Consider the following 21,989-nt stretch of genomic DNA (forward strand, 5'->3'; position numbering starts at 1 on the left):
CGGTGGTCAGGCCCAGGGGGGAAGTGTTAAGGGGCCCCAAAATTTCTGATGCCTGCCCTGTCAAAAACACTTGGGAGAGAACTAGAGTAAACTTATTATGTATAGTATGACCACTTATGCCAGTTGCTGTACTTTACAAAGGTATACATCCTATTGTACTTTTCCACATTTGTAGTGTAAAAATTAAGCACTTAAACGGTACAAAATGTTTTATATTCTGTCAGAATCAAATATTTGTTGGTTGCACCAGTGCTTAATAGAACTATTTTTGGCTGAAATTGCAGCTGCAAGTCTTTTGAGTTAAGCCCACGCCAGCTTTGCACATCTGGATCTATTAATTAGTACATATTCTTCTTTGCTGTAGTTCTGTTAGGTTAAATGGGTTCCATTGATGAATTGCAATAAAAAAAAAAAAATCACAGATTTTCAGTGGGTCTGGGTGGTCACTGGGCCATTCGACATTCAGGTTGTTGGTTTTAAACCACTCCATAGTGTGGAGGGTGATTGTCCTACTGAGAAATCACCCCCTGCCCCAGTCTCCTGCAGACTAAAACAAGTTTTGTTTAGAACTGCAATATTTGGTCCCATCCATCCTGTCCTCATGTCTAGATAGTTCCTCAGTCCTGCTGATAAAACACATCCCCATAGCTTGATGCTACTATCCACTGTGGGGATGGTGTTCACTGGGTGATGAGCACTGTTGGCGGTCCCATACAAAGCAATTTTTGCCATGTATAATTAACAGAACTACATTTTTTTTTTCTATTTCGTCATTTATATCAAATTTTAGGTAGATTGGTGCCATGAAATCCAACCTCATTACAGGTTATACCCATAGATAAACAAGTAACAACTTACAGTGGGGAAAATAATTATTTGATCCCCTGCAGATTTTGTAAGTATGCCTACTTACAAAGAAAATGAAGGGTCTACAATTTTTATCATAGGTGTATTTTAAATTCAAAAATCCAGAAAAAAACACGATACAAATGTTATGCATAGATTTATAGGGCGTACACACGGTCGGACTTTGTTCGGACATTCCGACAACAAAATCCTAGGATTTTTTCCGACGGATGTTGGCTCAAACTTGTCTTGCATACACGCGGTCACACAAGTTCTAAACGCGGTGACGTAAAACACGTACGTCGGGACTATAAATGGGGCAGTGGCCAATAGCTTTCATCTCTTTATTTATTCTGAGCATGCGTGGCACTTTGTCCGTCGGATTTGTGTACACACGATCGAAATTTCCGACAACGGATTTTGTTGTCGGAAAATTTTATCTCCTGCTCTCCAACTTTGTGTGTCGGAAAATCCGATGGAAAATGTCCGATGGAGCCCACACACGGTCGGAATTTCCGACAACACGCTCCGATCGGACATTTTCCATCGGAAAATCCGACTGTGTGTACGGGCCATAAAAGTGGATGTAAACCCTCACATATACCCAGTGAAGTGAACAGCCTCAGATGATTCACAGAGATAAAACAAATCTCCCTACATAAGATTTACATGTATATCTGCTGTCTTCAGCTTTATATACTGTTTAGAAAGTTCAGATCTTGTTAGGAGATTTTCTCTTCTTGGTTAGCACTGCAGTGAAGCCTGGGCATACAGCCAAGACAGCTGATTGGAGAAAAGGCACACACCCCCTCTCCTCATAGGTAGAGACTTTCAGCTCTGTTTGTTGAATCTTCCAGGCTCTGCTAATCTATTTATAGCATCCTCCCCAACATAAAACTCAGCTGCTTTTATTATATGTGACAGAGAACTTGTCAGGAGTTATCAGGCTGATAACAGAAGAAGGGTGCAGGACACAGCTATGGGACATAGTGCTTTGAAGAGAGATAAGAAAACACTGCAGATATATGTGCCCAGCTCAAATTTCATGAATCGGGTTTACATCCACTTTAACAAACTTTGGAGCAGAATTCTGCTTGTATGTCCCACTATGTACTTGGAATACTGATTCCTGAATGGGATTGCTTGTGTTCAATTTATTTCAGCTGATGTACTTGCACTGTTCTAATATGAAAAGTTGCAGTGTTTGCATCCCTGTAGAAGTAATTAACCCGTAGGGAGTATCTCACCAAAAATAGAATTCCTATTGCAGAAGATGCCTAAAACCTAACTGGTATCTTAGTGCTTAGTGGTATCTTCTCTGGGAGAATCAGTGAGCCAATCACAAAAGCAGGAGATTGCATTTCTGGGGGTGTTCTGTACATCATCTGTGTACAGAACACCTCCAGGTATTACATTGAATTTAGAGAAAATTACAGAGGGCACCGACTGAAAAGGAAAGGTCGTTTTTAATAACAATAAATTATAATATGGCTTCAGTAGAAAGTGTATATGCTATATTTCTTTTATTTGTATACTTTTTTTTCTACTAAAGTAGGGTTACCCTTTAGGCCAGAAAAGGACAAAAAATGTAGCAAATTTGATCATAATGACCATCGGGTAGATACTTGATTGGATGATTTTCCAGATTTTCTCTGTTGTTCATCCTCTTTCCTTCACACTGCTGGTTCTCAGTTGATGATTTCCAAGACTTCTATGCTAGGCCATTTATGGATAATAGAATGGAGCTATTATAAGTACTCGTAAATTGCTATTGATGAACTTAGTCCTCTCTACCAAATTAATCAACAGCCGGCTAAGCAAGAGTGATGCTGGAAGTTCAATCGAAACAGACCATCCCCCATCCATTCTATATCCATTCACTTCCAGCACAGATATTTTTATCTTCTCTAACAAATCTATTTCATTATTATCCCCAGCAGCAAAGATAACATAGGCACATGATAGTCCATTACACTGCAATAATGATATTATAGAAATGATAGAGAAAGCCGGTAATAACATCAGAACCTGAGATTGGTAAACTTTTAACCTTTGACATGCTCCAAATTTCTGTATTATTACCTCCGTTATTAGAGAGCCATAGAGATCCTAACTTCAGTACATATTTATTGGTGACCCTACAAGCCCTTTCAATGCAATTTGTGTTTGTTTCCATAGCTACCTGCAAATGTTCTATAATAACATTATACTATGCTCATTTTACTAGAGATGTGTCAGATTAGTCATATTTGTATTTCCATTCAAGTCTATGGGATGTTAGTGCTCCCGGCACTAGATTTGTAGCACCGGGGATGAAGGTGCCTGTGCCGTCAGAGGGACCTGCAATTAGAGGTTGTGGAGAGGGATAGGAAGGGGGGCAGGAGGGGGGGTGGAGAGGGCTAGGAAGGGGGGCAGGGGGAGTAGGGAGGGCTAGGAAGGGGGGCGGGGGGTGGAGAAGGCTAGGAAGGGGGCGGGGGGAGTGGGGAGGGCTAGGAAGGGGGGCGGGGGGTGGAGAGGGCTAGGAAGGGGGGCGGGGGGTGGAGAGGGCTAGGAAGGGGGCGGGGGGAGTGGGGAGGGCTAGGAAGGGGGGCGGGGGGTGGAGAGGGCTAGGAAGGGGGCGGGGGGAGTGGGGAGGGCTAGGAAGGGGGGCGGGGGGTGGAGAGGGCTAGGAAGGGGGGGGGTGGAGAGGGATAGGAAGGGGGGGGTGGAGAGGGCTAGGAAGGGGGGCGGGGGGGTGGAGAGGGATAGGAAGGGGGGGGTGGAGAGGGCTAGGAAGGGGGGCGGGGGGGTGGAGAGGGCTAGGAAGGGGGGCGGGGGTGGAGAGGGCTAGGAAGGGGGGGTGGAGAGGGCTAGGAAGGGGGGCGGGGGGGGGGGACTTTGGCTAAATCCTAAACCCACATACTTTTAAAAAATGGAACCGAGATTCTGAGATTCATTATTGATGAAAACCGCTAAGCTTTAAATCAGCTAAATATGTGTCACATAACAGAAGCATTTTGTAACCATGAAAAACTATAACTCCCTTTTTTTTTTTAAAGTAAAATAAATGTAAACTTTTTGGTGTTTTAAAGCGTAACTCCACATATGTTGAGAAAAAAACATTCCCCTCTAGGTGATCTACGTGCATTACAAGGATTTTAACAAGCTTTGTTGCAGAGTTCTACCCTTTGTTATTCTGAAGAAATCCCTCTGTGTTTGTGTCCATGTGGGAAAGTGAATCTAATGGGAGTGGTTTCATAATTATCAATCAGCTGCTGCACCTGCAGGGCTCTAATGAGGAAAGATGCTGGGCCTGCATCCCTTTAGTTGTGTTCCTGTTCGGAGTATCTCACCAAAAAATGAAATTTTTGCTGCAGGGGATTCCTGAAATCTGACTTGTATCTTAGTGCAGACTTCTGGGAAAATCAGTGAGCCAATCACACAAGCGGAAAATGATGTTTCTGGAGGGATGTTCTGTATACATTCTGTGTACAGAACACCTCCAAGTAGCCATATTGCATTGCATTTTCAGAAAATTACAGCGCTGCAGACTGAAAAGGAAAAGTAATTTTTAATAACATTCAATTACAATATGACTTGTGTTGCAATTGTACATGCTATACAGTATTTTTTTTATTTTTTTATTATTTGATATTTTTTTCACCCCACAAAAGTGGAGTTGCCCAAAGGGCATTTGCCAACCAGAACTGTAACTGAACATAGAAAGCAAATGTTCTATGACTTTGTATACCTCAGTCACTAATCGTTAGCCCTAGTTCACTGATGTGATTTCAGATAGGACTTGGATTGCATTGAATCGCATGACAAAGGGAATTAAATGTTTAAATCAATGCAGCACAACTGCGATACAACTTTGGGAAAATAAAATATGCAAACCACGTCCAAAAACGCAACCAAATTCACATCAAGGTCACACTACATAATCTCATTGAAAATCGTTTAAAAACACATTGCAGTAGTGTGAACCTAGCTTTACAGAGAATTATTTTTTTTTATTTCTTTTTAATATTCATATTACCTCCACTTGAAATCTTTCACTGGCACTGTCAGCTTTTCCCTGCTCCAGGTACCTCCTTAGCAAGGTGTGTGCTATGGTGGCACCCATGCAGGCACGCTTCCTAGTCAGGCTGTGTGCGTCCATAGACACACACACAGCTCCGGTAAGCCATGCCCCCAGTTTACCAGTTCTTAGATATAATGGCTGCAATCATTTATTATTCTTTTTTTTTTTCATCTGGTGATCCTGCCCGTAAGTCTGTTGTTTTTCAACTGAGCAAGCTATGCTGCAGGCGTAGCAGTTAGAGGGCTGAGACAATTGATTTACCACTGACAGGGATACTTACAGTGGTTAGCTTTTTATTCATTTTTCCAAAACCGTTCTACCAAAAGGAACAAAACTGTTGCTGTAACTGCTTAAAAAGTGTTACCTGGAGTTTGGCTTCAATTTGTTAGTGTATCTAAATTTGCTAATACATCTAACACTCCCCCAGACTGACAATGCTGCTGTCCAAATGTGCCCCCCTGTGCTCCTTCATCACTAGTAGTAGGACATCCAGATTGGGACCAGGCCGTCCCATATATACTGTATATATACACTATATTACCAAAAGTATTGGGACACCTGCCTTTACACGCACATAAACTTTAATGACATCCCAGTCTTAGTCCGTAGGATTCAATATTGAGTTGGCCCACCCTTTGCAGCTATAACAGCTTGAACTCTTTTGAGAAGGCTGTCCACAAGGTTTAGGAGTGTGTCTATGGGAATGTTTGACCATTCTTCCAGAAGCGCATTTGTGAGGTCAGGCAGTGATGTGGACGAGAAGGCCTGGCTCGCAGTCTCTACTCAAATTCATCCCAAAGGTGTTCTATCGAGTTGAGGTCAGGACTTTGTGCAGGCCAGTCAAGATCCTCCACCCCAAACTCGCTCATCCATGTCTTTATGGACCTTGCTTTGTGTACTGGTGCGCAGTCATGTTGGAACAGGAAGGGACCATCCCCAAACTGTTCTTACAAAGATGGGAACATGAAATTGTCCAAAATGTCTTGGTATGCGAACGCCTTAAGAGTTCCCTTCACTGGAACGAATGGGCCAAGCCCAACCCCTAAAAAAACACCACACCATAATCCCCCCTCCAACAAATACTTTGGACAATTTGGAAGAATGGTAAACATTCCCATAGACACACTCCTAAACCTTGTGGACAGTCTTCCCAGAAGAGTTGAAGCTGTTATAGCTGCAAAGGGTGGGCCAACTCAATATTGAACCCTACGGACTAAGACTGGGATGGCATTAACGTTTGTGTCCGTGTAAAGGCAGATGTCCCAATACTTTTGGTAATATAGTGTAAATCAATGGTGCTCCAGCTGAGCAGAGACAACGAGGAAGACAAAAAAAAGGGGGGGCGGGGGTTAAAAGCCATGAGAGAGAGCCCTCTGAGTGTAGTATTCAGTTGAACTTATGGGAAAAGCAAGTCAAAAAGTGTAGTCAGCGTATACTCCCATTCTATAAGGTTGCTGGATACCTGTGCTAGGGTCAAGCAACCTATTTTAGCACATGTGGAGAATATGACTGTCTCCACGCAGAGTGTAGGTGGTTGCACTCAATGCTTGTCAGGCTTTTCTGGAAATTCTTGCACCATGCTAGGTTGTGATCAGATCTGGTGAACAATGGTAGCTAGAATAAGGCCCCAAAATGGAATCAGTGTGTGGTCAACAGAGGCGCTCATTCAATAAAAAGGTGGTTCCAAGTGGATTCTTCAGGAAGGTTGGTATTTATTGATCATGAAAACAGGTTAAAACCCCATGAACGCGTTTCATGGTTCTTTAGTGGCCACTTCATCAAGAAAAGGTGTAAAGCACACTTTAATGCATAGGATCTGTGGACATTCCTTCAGCCCAGAGTATACCGGTTACTCAATATAGTACTGAGTAAAGTATACTCTGAGCTGAAAGAATGCCCACAGATCCCACGCATTAAAGTGTACTTTACACATTTTCCTGATGAAGTGCCAACTAAAGAACCACGAAATGCGTTCATGGGGTTTTAACTTGCTTTTTTGATCAATAAATACCAACCTTCCTGAAGAATCCACTTGGAAGCAAGTTAAAACCCCATGAACGCGTTTTGTGGTTCTTTAGTGGCCACTTCATCAGGGAAAAGTGTAAAGTACACTTTAATGCGTGGGATCAGAGTATACTTTACTCAGTACTGTATTGCGTAACCAGTATACTCTGGGCTGAAGGAATGCCCACAGATCCCATGCATTAAAGTGTGCTTTACACTTTTTCTTGAAGAAGTGGCCACTAAAGGACCAAGAAACGCGTTGATGTGGTTTTAACCTGTTTTCGTGATCAACAAATACCAACCTTCCTGAAGAATCCACTAGGAAGCACCTTTTTATTGAATGGGAGCCTCTGCTGACCACACACTGATTCCATTTTGGGGTCTTATTCTATCCCTATCTATCTATATCTATGGATATCTTTTAAATGGCCCAGATCTCATCTGTGCTCTGTACCTGTGTCTGGCACTGAGTGACATAAATATATTCCTGCATCAAACATTCATACCTGTATGAGATCCAGAATCCTGTTTTTTGTGATATAGTACAGAATAATATAATAAAGATACTATTATGCTATAGAGATGTATTTGTAGTTGTAAATAAATAAAACAGCTTGGTAGCAAAATATGTATCATTGATCCCTGCAGTGTATTGATCCAGGAAGGCACTGAGCCATAAACATACCACTGATATTGTTTTACTTTTTTTTTTTTTCACTTGACAGCTATGCAGCCACCAGCAAGCCTGCCAGAGGGAGAGATTACTACTATTGAGATTCAGCGCTCCAACCCTTACATTGAGCTTGGAATCAGCATTGTTGGGGGGAACGAGACTCCTTTAATAAACATTGTCATCCAGGAAATATATCGGGACGGAATCATTGCCAGAGATGGAAGGTTGTTGGCTGGTGACCAAATCCTTCAAGTAAGCCTCTGAATTATTACCTTTAATCCTTTTCTAGCTGATACAATAGAGAGCACAATGGCCTTTATTTAATCAAAGTAAAAGAGCAGTGTGCAGCGTGGTAATCCACAGAAAAAAAGTCAGAAATCAGCTTTCAGTGTGCTGACCACCATAAACCGTAGAAAGATTATTTCTGATTGGTTGCTAGGTCATTCACAATCATTATTTCTCTTTCGTTCATCAACCGACAAAGCGCCTCCTTAATCTTGACCATTGGGTTATATAGCCTCCGCAGGAGTAAGACTAGGCAGAACAAAAAACACCTGGCTATGCCCATAGGCTGTCCTCAGTCAGTATATAACCCCCTCCCTGCTCTAGGTATTCAGTTTATTTCTGTCTAGTCAGGAGTAAGGACCTAGCTCCGTGCTGGGATCTTTTGGTCCTAGCAAATTTTGCTTTTTGTCTTTATTCCATGCATTTTCTCCTGGAAGATCTACAATCAACTGACGGCTGGATAATCTAGATCCAGTGGTCTCCCCAGTCCAGCCAGCGAGCACGTGCAGACCGCAGCTACGTGCTAGGTCGGCCGCGACATAGCCTCAACGGACGGAGGCTGGCCCGCAAGTTAAACGTCTCGCAGGGTCGCAAACTAATGGGCTCTTTTCCGAGTCGCAGCAGTCCCTTGGCCGACAGCCCCCCACTTCGGTGGTGAGGAGTTCTGTCTGGAGGGTCACCCGCACCATGGATTGGTAAGTGCAGTCCCCCCTCTCCCTCTTTGTGCGGTTTGGGGTGGATGCGGGTACCCTTCAGGCAGGGTCGGACCTGCCTGCAGGATCCCTCCTCCCATCCTAAAGTCCCTTGGTTAAGCTAGGCTTCCCCCTCCCCCCCACAGATTGGTGGGAGTCCCAGGGCAGGCAGTAGAGACCCCTGGTGGTCCCCCCGCCATTCCTCTTCTGGGTGGTGTGTGTCCTGCCCTGGCGGTATGCGGAGGGGGGTTCCAGTGCAGAGGGTGCAGCGGGGACCCCTAGGTGCATGCCATGCTGTGTGTGCAGTCTGAGGTAGTGTGCAGTTTGGGGGTCCCAGTGCTGAGAACACAGCGGTGTTCCCTTAAATGTTCATCCGGCCTGGTGGAGTACAGTACCTTTTGGAGAGGGTCCCCTTGCTGAGGGTGCAGTGATGTTGAAGGCACACAGAGGATCCTGACAGCATGTTTCATGCTGACCGGCGACTATGGGAGGTCCGATGACATCACAGCGGCCATTTTCCCTTGGTTTGGCTGGTCTCCGGCCGGTGGCCATGTTTGTGTAGCTGATGACATAACGGTGGCCATTTTTCCTTAGTCTAAGGAGACCCTGGAGACAGCTGGACCCCCGTGGAGATGTCAGGGCACCTCTTCCTCCTTTCTTCTCCACTTCCTGCCCGGGATGGATGAAGTAGATGCCGACCATTGGTGTTTGCTGGGTCCGAATTATGGTGCTCTTCCAGATGGGAGGGTGAGTCTTTGGGGGTCCTTGTGTATCTCCCTCTCTGCTGATAGGTACCCTGGCCATTGGGGTGTTCCTTGGTGGTGCCAAAGATTCCTTTTGTACTACAGGGTCTTCTTTCCTATGGAGCCTCAGGGTCACATCTCACCCACTAATCCCCTCATGGAGGTGGCAGGTCCCTCGGAACCCCAGCTTCCCATGGTTGTGCTGATAGCGGTCCTTGAGTCATTGGTATCCCGAGTGGAAGTAGCGTGTGGGCAAAGACCCAGGAGGAAGCGTCCCCCGCCTTCCCCTGCTCAGTCTGTCTCATCTGATTCTGAGCCTGATGCCACCGGAGACGTGGCCCGTCCAGGGGGGTTTAATATCTCACCCCTTGACCTGTATGATAGCGAGGATGAGTCCTCTGCGGTCTCAGCAGCGAGTGAAAAAGCACTGGTGGACGCACTTGTTACTGTGGTGCAGTAGACTCTAAAGAGGTTGTGGCTGACAGGGCCACAGATGTGGCTGTGTCCTTTGGTACGCATAAGTCACCTCGCATACCAAAGGTTTTTCCTTACCTGCCTTATATTGATAGGTTGACCTCTAAGGATGGGAACAACCAAAGTCACCTTTTGTGATCCCCAAACATTTCTCAGTACGCTACCCCTTTGAAGAATCACGTTTAAAAAAAAGTGGACTAACCCACCAGTGGTGGACCCTCCTGTTTCCAGGTTGAATAAAGCAACCATGATCCCAGTGAAGAAATCCCCGTCCTTTAAGGACCCGGCTGACAGGAAAGCAGAGGCTGTGGCACGCAGCATGTTTACTATGGCTGGTTCGGTATTGCGTCCAGTCTTGGCATCGGCCCTGGTGTCGCAGACCCTAACTGAATGGGCTAAGCTTTAGTGCCAGGGTCTGGGTAGTGAGCAGGTTCCCACTGCTTATGTTGATTTAGCGGACCAGTTGGTCCATGGGCTGCAGTATATTTGTGATGCAGCCTTGGATGCAGCTCCTGTGCTGTCCAAGCTTTCTGTTTCAGCGGTGGTGATTAGACGTGTACTGTGGCTTAAGGATTGGTCGGCAGACCAAGACTCTAAGAAATCTCTGATTGATCTGCCCTTTGCCCTCACCCATTGCTGGGGTGGGGGGACATCTTCGCTGGTTTCCAGATTCATGGACCTCCTTTGTGAGCGTAAAAGGGGTCCATGAATTTAACCTTTTGGGGGTACCAAAGAAGAGGGACAGAATTTGTCCACTTCGGGGGGCCCTGTGTCTCCTTGTGCGGGTATAATTCCTGTAAAGGTTCGTGTGACGTCCGAACTACCCAAGGTCCCCTCTAGCCCCATCCAGAAAATTGGGTTACCTGGATCTGACTCTGGATTGAATGCTGACCAGGTTAGTAGTTTTTCTTCTCAAACGCCGGCCCCTTCGGCAGGTTCAGTTCAACAGGAAGTAACTGAGGATCATGGCAATCTCGTGGGTTCCTCTGGTAGACGCCGCAGTCGTCCTAGTGCCACTATGGGGCCAACTCCTTCCTCTTCTGAGGTGCCTGCAAAGGACCAAAGGCGAAAGTCTTCTGGTCATTCTGGTGGCTATAAACATCCCTTGGGAGCTACCTCTCAGAGAGGACCAGTTGTACCGAGGGCTGAGCTTCCATCCTGCTTTAGCTACTGGTTTTAATGGCCTAGCCATTGAAAGCCAGGTACTGAGCGATAGAGGTCTGTCGGGATCAGTGATCCCTACTATGGTGAAGGCGAGGAAGCCCACTTCTAGTAAGATATACCATCGTACGTGGAAAGCGTACATTTCTTAGTGTGAGTCAATTGGCGTTCATCCTCAATCCTTTTCTGTGGCTCGGATCTTAGCTTTTCTTCAATGGGGTGTTGAGCAGAAGTTGGTCTTGAGTACCATCAAGGGCCAGGTTGTCTGCCTTAGCAGTCTTCTTTCAGCAACCCCTAGCCACTCACTCTTCAGTTTGTACCTTCATACAAGGAGTCCGGCATGTGACTCCGCCTGTATGGTCTCTTTTGCCGCCATGGGATTTATACTTGGTACTATCGGTTCTCCAGAAACCTCCATTCGAGAATATTCGGGAGATTCCCTTGCCTACATTGTCCCAGGAGGTGGCATTCTTGGTGGCTATTACCTCGGCCCACAGGGTTTCAGAGTTGGCGGCATTATCCTGTTGTAGTCCCTATTTAGTACTCCATAGGGATAAAGTGGTTCTTCGTCCCTGTCCGTCTTTTCTGCCCAAGGTTTTCTCTGACTTCCATTTGAATGAGGACATTGTGTTGCCGTCCTTGTGTCCCAAGCCGGCTCATCCCAAGGATTTTGCTTTGCATACCTTGGATGTGGTTTGTGTGATTCGGGTGTATCTGGTAGCCACTGAGTCCTTCCGGAGGTCAGACTCACTTTTTTGGTTACACAGGGACCAAGGAGAGGGCTGAGCTCTTCCTCTGCTAACATCTCCAGATGGATCAAACAGACTGTGACTCAGGCCTATTCTATTAAGGGTCGGGGTTCCTCCTTTCCCTGTCACGGCGCATTCTACTCGGGCCCTTAGTACTTCTTGGGCCTTCCATCATCAAGGGTCAATATCACAGGTTTGCAAGGCGGCCACCAGGTCTTCAGTACATACCTTCACTAAATTCACTAAAGTAGATATTTTGGCATCTTCTTTGTGCTTCTTTTGGCCGCAAGGTTTTGCAGGCTGCTGTTTAAAGAGGGGGGTTGCCTCTTGAGGGGTGTTTTTCTTCAAATTTTTATTTTTCAGATGGGGCTCTTGTGACCCGGTTAAGGTTCCTGTGTCCTGGTTAGGGCTCTTGCGGTTAGCCTTGGGTTATTTTGCCCACCCCTCATTTTTCTTTGGCACTGCTTTTGGATGTTCCAATGGTCAAGATTAAGGAGGCGCTGTGTCCGTCGATGAACGAAAGAGAAAATGGGATTTTTGCTAGTAAAAAACACTCATGTGCCCACTATGTCGTGGACAAAGTATAAACTATATTTATTATATCTTTTATATATTATTCACTTGGAAAGGTATTCCCAGTGGTTCAACCCCTACTATAGCAAATGAAGAAAAGAACCAGCTTAATGAACTTAGAGAGGGTGGCAATGCATACTCCTGATAAACTGATTCAAACGAGTACAGGTGCCCTACATGTATTTGGGTGTGTGTGCAGGATGACAGGGGTGCATGTAAATTTATTTTGATTTAGTTCTTTTTAATTATTTATTTTACTTTTTTTTCTCTGTTTATTTAACTTTGTTATCATAAAGGGGCTAACAAACCCTCTGTGTAAAAGCATTGAGCAGGTGACAGGTTCTCTTCATGGAGACATTGATGACCTATTAGACCTGCAACGCCTCTCCTGCCCTCCACTGCATCTATCTTGCTAGCCACAGATAATGAACCCAGAAGTGTCAAAATCCTTGTCAGTTCCAGGTCCATTCATTAACCGCTTGCTGACCGACTCACACCGATATACGTCGGCAGAAGGGCACGTACAGGCATATTAATGCACCTGTACGTTGCCCTTTAAGAAGCAGTTTGCAGGCGCGCGCGCGCGCCACGAGCTCCGTGAGTGTGATCTCGGGTCCCGCAGACTCGATGTCCGCGGGGGTACCCGCGATTGTCTCACGAAGAGGAAGAACGGGAAAATACTGATGTAAACAAGCATTTCCCCGTTCTGCCTAGTGACACTGACACTGATCACAGCTCTCTGTAATCAGTGTCGTGTCACACATAGCCCAGCCCCCCCACAGTTAGAATCGCTCCCTAGGACACACTTAACCCCTTCACTGCCCCCCTAGTGGTTAACCCCTTCACTGCCAGTCACATTTACACAGAAATCAATGCATTTTTAATTGCACTGATCGCTGTATAAAAGTGAATGCTCCTAAAATAGCGCCAAAAGTGTCCGATCTGTCCGCCATAATGTCGCAGTCACGATAAAAATCGCTAATTGCTGCCATTACTAGTAAAAAAAAAAATTATTAATAAAAATGCCATTAAACTATCCCCTATTTTGTAGAGGCTATAACTTTTGCGCAAACCAAACAATAAATGCTTATTGCGATTTTTTTTTTTTACCAAAAATATGTAGAAGATCGGCCTAAACTGAGGAAAAAAAATGTTTTTTTATATATTTTTTGGGGATTTTTATTATAGAAGAAAGTGAAAAAGTTTTTTTTTTTTTTCAAAGTTGTCGCTATTTTTGGTTTATAGCGCAAAAAATAAAAACCGCAGAGGTGGTGATCAAATACCACCAAAAGAAAGCTCTATTTGTGGGGGGAAAAAAGGCGTCAATTTTGTTTGGGAGCCACGTCGCACGAGGTTAAAGCGGCGCAGTGCCGAATCGCAAAAAGTGTCTTTGGCCAGCCAAATGGTCCGGGGCTTAAGTGGTTAATGAGGAGATTGGGGATCTCCTCTCGCTCGGCATCCTAAAGCTGTTTACCTTGTCCCAGCCTCCACTAGGGTTTGTAATTGGGGGCAGGCCATTCAATGTACTGTAAAAGTGATCTTACTGCTCTACAGCCACCCAGATAACTGTTACATGACAGGCAGGAAAAAAGATCAGTAACAAGCTCACAACTGCAGCATAATCTCTTCTCTATGCTACCCAAAACGCATTCTGAGTATTAGGGGTCAAATAGACCACCTGATGTCTCCATAAATGGGTCTGTCACCTGCACAATACTATCACGTAGGAGCTTGTAAAAAAAAGATAAAATAAAATTATATATATATATATATATATATATATATATATATATACTATACACACCCCTGAAAATGTCAGGTTTCTGTGATGCAAAAAAATGAGACAAAGATAAATCATTTCAGAACTTTTTCCACCTTTAATGTGACCTTTAAACTGTACAACTCAGTTAAACAACAAACTGAAATATTTTAGGTGGAGGGAAGTAAAAATAAAAACTAAAATAATATGGTTGCATAAGTGTGCACACACTAAATTAATACTTTGTTGAAGCACCTTTTGATTTTATTACAGCAATCAGTCTTTTTGGGTATGAGTCTATCAGCATGGCACATCTTCACTTGGCAATATTTGCCCACTCTTCTTTGCAAAAACACTCCAAATTTGTTAGATTGCGAGGGCATCACCTGTGCACAGCCCTCTTCAGATCACCCCACAGATTTTCAATGGGATTCTGGTCTGGGCTTTGGCTAGGCAATTCCAAAACGTTAATCTTCTTCTGGTGAAGCCATTCTTTTGTTGATTCGAATGTATGCTTTGGGTCGCTGTCATGATAAAAGATGAAGTTCCTTTTCATGTTCAGCTTTCTAGCAGAAGTCTGAAGATTTTGTGCCAATATTGACTGGTATTTGGAACTGTTCATAATTCCCTCTACCTTGACTAAGGTCCCTGTTCCAGATGAAGAAAAACAGCCCCAAAACATGATGCTGCCCTCACCATGCTTCATTGTGGGTATGGTGTTCTTTTGGTGATGTGCGGTGTTATTTTTGCGCCAAAAATATCTTTTGAAATTATGGCCAAAAGTTCAACCTTGGTTTCATCAGACCATAGCACATTTTCCTACATGCTTTTGGGAGACTTCAGATGTGTTTTTGCAAAATTTTGCTGGGCTTGGATGTTTTTCTTCATAAGAAAAGGCTTCCGTCTTGCCACTCTACCCCATAGCTCAGACAAATGAAGAATATGGGAGATTGTTGTCACATGTACCACACAGACAGTACTTGCCAGATATTCCTGCAGCTACTTTAATGTTGCTGAAGGCCTCTTGGCAGCCTCCCTGACCAATTTTCATCTTTTCATCAATTTTGGAGGGATGTCCAGTTCTTGGTAATCTCACTGTTTTCTCCACTTGATGATGACTGTCTTCACCATGCTCCATGGTATATCTAATGCCTTGGAAATTCTTTTGTACCCTTCTCCTGACTTATACCTTTTAACAATGAGATCCCTCTGATGCTTTGGAAGCTCTCTGCGGACCATGACTTTTACTATAGTATGCGACTAAAGCCTCGTACACACGATCAGATTTTGCGACGGGAATTGTGTGTTGACAGACTGTTGGTCTAAAATCCGACCATTTGTACGCTCCATCGGACAATTGTCGGATTTTCCGCAGACAAATGTTGGATGGCAGGCTTATAAATTTTCCGCGGACAACGGTCTGTTGTCAGATTTTCCGACCGTGTGTACACAAGTTCGTCAGACAAAAGACCAAAGTACAAACACGCATGCTCGGAATCAATGACAACATTAACAGAAGGTGCCCAAAGGGTGGCGCTAAAGAGCTGAAAAGCCACATAGTATGTCACTATGTTCGTGTTTGTTGGCCAACAATTGTGTGCCATTTGTATGCAAGACAAGTTCATGGCCAACTCCCTGCAGACAAAAGTCTGACGCTTTGTTTGCGGAAAATCCGTTTGTGTGTACAAGGCTTAAGAAAATGCCAGGAAATACCTACTGGAGCAGCTGAACTTTATTTGGGGTTAATCAGAGACACTTTAAATGATAAGAGGGTTTGCACACTTATGCAACCATATTATTTTATTTTTTTATTTTTACCCCCCACCCCCCCAAAAGATTTCAATTTGTTGTTCAACTGAGTTGTACAGTTTATAGGTCACATTAAAGGTGGAAAAAGTTCTGAATTGATTTATCTTTGCCTCATTTTTTTACATCACAGAAACCTGACATTTTAACAGGGGTGTGTAGACTTTTTATATCCACTGTGTATATATATATATATATATATATATATATATATATATATTTATGAAATCTAATAAAATAAGTATTAAAAACAAATTAAAGGACCCCTGGGTGTACATAAACATAAAACATAAGCAGTTAGGAGGCATGTATGTCTGTACATACAAATTGCACAACACATATTAGATATAGCCGCACATGCCAAAGTGAGAAGAATCATTCTAGGACCATCATTTACGGTCACCTGTCATTTGATAAACTGTTGAGGTTTTTTAATGCATCACCTATGTAAAATTTTGAGTATCGTATTAAGTTGTGTTTCATCCATTAAAATCTGGTTTACTTTTTTAGGTTTTTTTTCTTTATGTTTACGTTTGATAGATGGTTGCAAATGTTTACATTGCACGAAATTGGTGCAAATGCCATCTTTTTGCTTACAAGTTGCTTACAAGTTCTGTGAGAAAATGTATAATGTTTTGAGGGTTATACATATTTTTAGGGCCAAATAGGGCCGTTTTAGCATGTGTGTAAAATTTTTAAAAAATTGGTCCTCCAGTGGCAGAGTTAAATCTGATATGAAGTTGTTCAGGATGGGCAGCAATGGCTGCTTGCTGTTATTTCACTAACCGCTTAGTCAAATATACAGTTTATAACCAAAGAGTCCTATATACAGTAAATAGCCAAAGCTTCAGACTACACAGTATTGCATATCATTTCTTACAATCAAACACATAATTATCCAATTTTATGTGTTTTTACTGCAACAGAGATTTTTATTTTGCACATAGTTCTCTTTGCTGAATAATAAAGTCTAGTTTATACTTTCTATAGGTGAATAATTTTGATATTAGCAATGTATCACACAACTACGCCAGGGTGGTCATGTCTCAGCCGTGCACTGTGCTGCATCTCACTGTGCTACGGGAAAGGCGCTTCGGAAGCAGGCTTGTGAGCCACATGGACAACGGCTTACAGAAGGAAGAAAGTTTCCACGTCACTCTGAATAAAAGAGGAACCAACGAGCAGCTTGGTATCAAGCTTGTCCGCAGAACTGATGAATCTGGAGTTTTTATTCTGGATCTCCTGGAAGGTGGACTTGCTGCTCAGGATGGGAGACTTCACAGCAATGACCGTGTCCTTGCAATCAATGGGCTTGACCTGAAACATGGCACCCCAGAACTTGCTGCTCAGATTATTCAGGTAACTTAAACATCAGATTGCTGCTATGTCAAGTTACTAAAAGGAAACTTCTTTGCATGGCGAGTGAATTGCAGCTGAAATGTTAGTGACACCTACCTCCGAACTCTGCTCTTCATAGTAGATATGAACCCTAGCTATAATACATTTTTGACATTTTTTTTTCTATTATTTTAAAACAAATACTGTTTTCAACTTTTTTTTCATCTTTTGTTGCATCTCAGTGCTACTGATCTCACGAAGCCTCTTTGCAACCAGTTTTTGTCTACATGCACTGCATTGATGGCTACAGGGCATTTTAAGGCAGGGTAAAGTAGAGCTATAGGAAAAACTTTTTTTTCAATTTAGATAAAGTAACGGAGTGTTATAATCCCTGTCAGATTACAGAGCTCAGAGAGCTGGGGGAGGAGAAACAGCAGCACACTGATCTTCCCAGGGAATGGCTGTGCAGGGGGGTGTCAGCACAAGTCTGATCCATCGAAGAGAACAGGCTGGGTTTCCAGCACAGCTAGAAAACTGACCATGATGTGCTCCCATGCCTAGTGTGGTCAGCTTTTGATAGGAAAATGGAGGGACTGGTAGGAACACCAAGGATTTCACACAAAGGAAGCAATACAAAGAGAGCAGGATACATTTAACGCAGGTACATGGTACAGCAGGCACATATCAGGAATATAAAGTGTTGGGTTTACATATTCTTTCATATGTCTGCCATTTTTAATCCTTTCTGTACTGTGCTAGCAGAACTCATTATCAGTTATAATCTGGATTTGAACACTGTCCTAACAGAGGGTTAAAGATCTAGAAACTGAGCTTCTTCATTATGTGTTAACAAGGGGAAATTCAGCGTGTCCCTTCTTGTCACTGTGGACAGATTGAGTTTAATTTCATTTGAAAATATTTAGATTAGCTCGCAGTCTGCCCAAGGCATGCTCAAAACACACATCTGGAAAGGTAAGAAATTTATTTTGTAACCACTTGATAACCGCTCTATAGCCAATCAATGGCTACAGCGCTGTCATCCAGTTTTGGGAGGACATCTATTGATGTCCTCCCAGAATCACGCATCTGGTGGGCTCTGTGATTGAGGTAAAGGGCCAATCACAGCAGCCACATGATCAGCCGTGTCCAATCACAGCTGATCACGATGTAAACACATTTACCAGTTATCGGCATTCCTTTCCTCAAACTGTCACAGCGTGGGGAGAGGAGAGCCAGTAACCGGCAAGTGTGAAAGGCACTGATCATCAGTGCCCTGATCATCAGTGCAGCCCCAACAGTGCCCATCAGTGCTGCCAATCAGTACCCATCAGTGCTGCCTGTTAGTTTTTTCTTACCAGTGCTGCCTATCAGTGCCCATCAATGCCTCCTATCAGTGCCCTTCAGTGCTACCTATTACTGCCCATCAGTGCCGCCTATCAGTGCCCTTCATTGCCACCTATCAGTGTCCATCAGTGCATCCTCATCAGCGCACATCAGAGAAGGAGAAAACTTACCCGTTTGCAAAAATTTATAACAAACAGAAAAACTTTTTTTTCCAAAACTTTTAGTCTTTTTTCGTTTGCTTAGCAAAAAAAAAAAAAAACCCAGTGGAGATTAAATACCACCAAAATAAAGCTCAATTTGTGTGAAAAATATTGATAAAAATGTCATATGGGTACAGTGCTTCATGACCGCGCAATTGTCATTCAAAGTGTGACGGTGCTGAAAGCTGAAAATTGACCTGGGCAGGAAAGGGGTAAAAGTGCCCAGTAGGCAAGAGGTTAAATTATTTTTAAGTATGCTTTAGGAATGGGAACACATACAGTAACAGATGTGAATGCAAAAGTAGAAATGCACTTTTAGGCTAAGTTTACACTTATGCAGGTTGCAGTTGATGCATTTTCCCAGTGCATTTTGCACTTTTTTTTTACACTATTTTAATGCATTTTGCTTTTTTGGAAGGTATCTGTTGTCATGCAAAAGAAACCAGAAAAAAAGCAGCAGAAACGCATCAAAAACGCAAGCACTGCTGTATTTTGCTGCATTTAGATTGACGTACAATGAAGGGAAAAAAGTATTTGAGCCCCTGCTGATTTTGTACAATTTCCCACTGACAAGGAAATTATTATTATACAGGATTTGTATAGCGCCAACAGTTTACGCAGCACTTTGCAATATAAAAGAGAGACAATACAGTTATAATACAATAAAATACAAGAGAATTAAGAGGACCCTGCTCAGAAGAGCTTACAATCTAATAGGGTGGGGCAGGTGGAACAAAAGGTTGTAACTGTGGGGAATGAGCTGATGGAAGTGGTAAAAGATTAGTTGGAGGCGTGATAGGCTTCCCTGAAGAGATGAGTTTTCAAGGATCGCCTGAAGGTAGCAAGAGTAAGAGATGGCCGGACAGGTTGAGGTAGCGAGTTCCAGAGGATGGGAGAGGCTCTGGAGAAATCCTGGAGACGAGGGAGATTGAGAGTAGGAGGTCTTGGGAGGAGCGTAGAGGACGGTTTGGGTGATATTTGGGGACGAGATTGGTGATATAGCTTGGGGCACAGTTGTGAATGGCTTTGTATGTTGTGGTTAGTATTTTGAATTTAATTCGCTGGGCGATTGGGAGCCAGTGTAGGGATTGGAGGAAAGGGTTGACAGACGCTGAACGGTTGGTAAGGTGGATAAGGCTGGCAGCAGCATTCATGATAGACTGAAGAGGGGATAGCCTACGGAGCTGCAGGCCAATGAGAAGGGAGTTGCAATAGTCAAGGCGAGAGATAACAAGGGAGTGAATGAGGAGCTTGGTGGTTCCATTTGTTAAAAAGGGGCAAATTTTAGAGATGCTACGGAGGTGAATTCTACAAACTTTTGACAACGATTGGATTTGAGGCTGAAAGGACAAGTCAGAGTCTAGGATTACGTCTAGTACCTTGGCATGAGGGGAGGGACTGATGGTTGCATTGTTGATTTTGATGGAAAAGTCTTGGAGGGGGGCATGGGTGGGGTGGAATATTAATAGCTCGGTTTTAGAGAGATTTAATTTAGAGAAGTGATGCGACATCCATGCTGATATGTCAGTCTATAATTGATTGGTATGTTTATTTTAACAGTGAGAGACAGAATAACAACAAAAATATCCAGAAAAACACATTTCAAAAAAGTTATAAATTGATGCGCATTTTAATGAGTGAAATAAGTATTTGATCCCCTATCAGCAAGATTTCTGGCTCCCGGTGTCTTCTATACAGGTAACGAGCTGAGATTAGGAGCACTCCCTTAATCTCAGCTTGTTACCTGTATTAAAAGACACCGTTCCACAGAAACAATCAATCAATCAATCAATCAAATTCCATCGCCAAGCAGCTTGGTTAGAGGGTGACAACAGTTGGTGCGATTATTCGGAAATAGAAGAAACACAAAATAGCTGTCAAGCTCCCTCGGACTGGGACTTCATGCAGGATCTCACCTCGTGGTGCTTCAATGATCATGAAAACGGTGAGGAATCAGCCCAGAACTACACGGGAGAATCTTGTCAATGATCTCAAGGCAGCTGGGGCCATAGTCACCAGCAAAACAATTGGTAACACACTACGCCGTGAAGGACTGAAATCCTGCAGCTCCCACAAGGTCCCTCTGCTCAAAAAAGCACATGTACAGGCCCATCTGAAGTTTGCTAATGAACATCTGAATGATTCAGAGGAGAACTGGGTGAAAGTGTTGTGGTCAGATGAGACCAAAATCAACTCAACTCGCTGTGTTTGGAGGAGGAGGAATGCTGCCTGTGACCCCAAGAACACCATCTTCACCTTCAAACATGGAGCCTCGAAACCTTAATGACTTGGAGAGGATCTGCAAAGAGGAGTGAGACAAAATCCCTACTGAGATGTGTGCAAACCCGGTGGCCATCTGCAAGAAACGTCTGACCTCTGTGATTGCCAACAAGGGTTTTGCCACCAAGTACTAAGTCATGTTTTGCGAAGGGGTCAAAATAGGATTTTTATCCTATTTTGACCCATCACGGGACACAGAGCCACAGTAATTACTATATGGGTTATATAGGCACCTTTAGGTGATGGACACTGGCACACCCTAGACAGAAAGTTTAGCTTCCTATATAACCCCTCCCCTTACTGGGAGTAACTCAGTTTTGTAGCAAAGCAATATACATTTATTAGAAGGGGGAGGGACCTCTGTGTCCCGTGATGTACTCCAAGAAAAGGATTTACAGGTAAGCTGTTATAAAAATCCTATTTTCTTGTACATCACAGGGCACAGAGACACAGTAATTACTGTATGGGATGTCCCAGAGCAATGCTATCTGAGGGAAGGGAGACACAAAAAAAGTAATGTGCAATCAGACCTGAGGATCTATACTGCTGCCTGCAGCACACCTGATATCGCACAGGTGATATCCTCATGCCTTCTTACATCCACCTGATAGAATCTGGTGAATGTATGGACTGAAGACCAAGTTGCGGCCTTGCAGATTTGAGTCATGGAGGCTTGGTGATGCACTGCCCACGAAGCACTAACAGCCCTGGTGGAGTGCGCTTTGATTTGAAAAGGTGGAACTTTCCTCTTCAAACCATAAGCTTGAATAATTACTTGCCGAATCCACTTAGTAGATTTTGACGCTGCCTGTCCTTTTTTTAGGACCTTCAGGCAACACAAACAGAACATCCTTTTTCCGAATCTGAGCAGTTGCCTCCAAATAGATTTTGACTGCTCTCACTACATCAAGAGAATGTAGAGACTTTTCTACCGTAGAACATAGTTCTGGAAAAAAATGAAGGCAGAACAATATCCTGGTTTAGATGAAAACCTGAAAC

At 43.6% G+C, this 21,989-nt stretch overlaps 1 protein-coding gene across 3 annotated transcripts in view; it reads left to right on the forward strand.

Moving 5' to 3' along the window:
* LNX2 (ligand of numb-protein X 2) overlaps positions 1 to 21,989 on the forward strand; it is a 241,317-nt gene that overhangs the window by 168,956 nt on the left and 50,372 nt on the right. For all 3 annotated transcript variants that reach the window (XM_073613387.1, XM_073613386.1, XM_073613388.1), the window contains 2 exons: positions 7,639 to 7,838; positions 16,819 to 17,187. In XM_073613387.1, the coding sequence (XP_073469488.1) occupies positions 7,639 to 7,838; positions 16,819 to 17,187 (569 nt within the window). The remainder of the gene's footprint in view (positions 1 to 7,638; positions 7,839 to 16,818; positions 17,188 to 21,989) is intronic.

The sequence above is a fragment of the Aquarana catesbeiana genome, linkage group LG02 (genome assembly GCF_042186555.1).
Source record: "Aquarana catesbeiana isolate 2022-GZ linkage group LG02, ASM4218655v1, whole genome shotgun sequence".
Taxonomy (NCBI): Eukaryota; Metazoa; Chordata; class Amphibia; order Anura; family Ranidae; genus Aquarana; species Aquarana catesbeiana.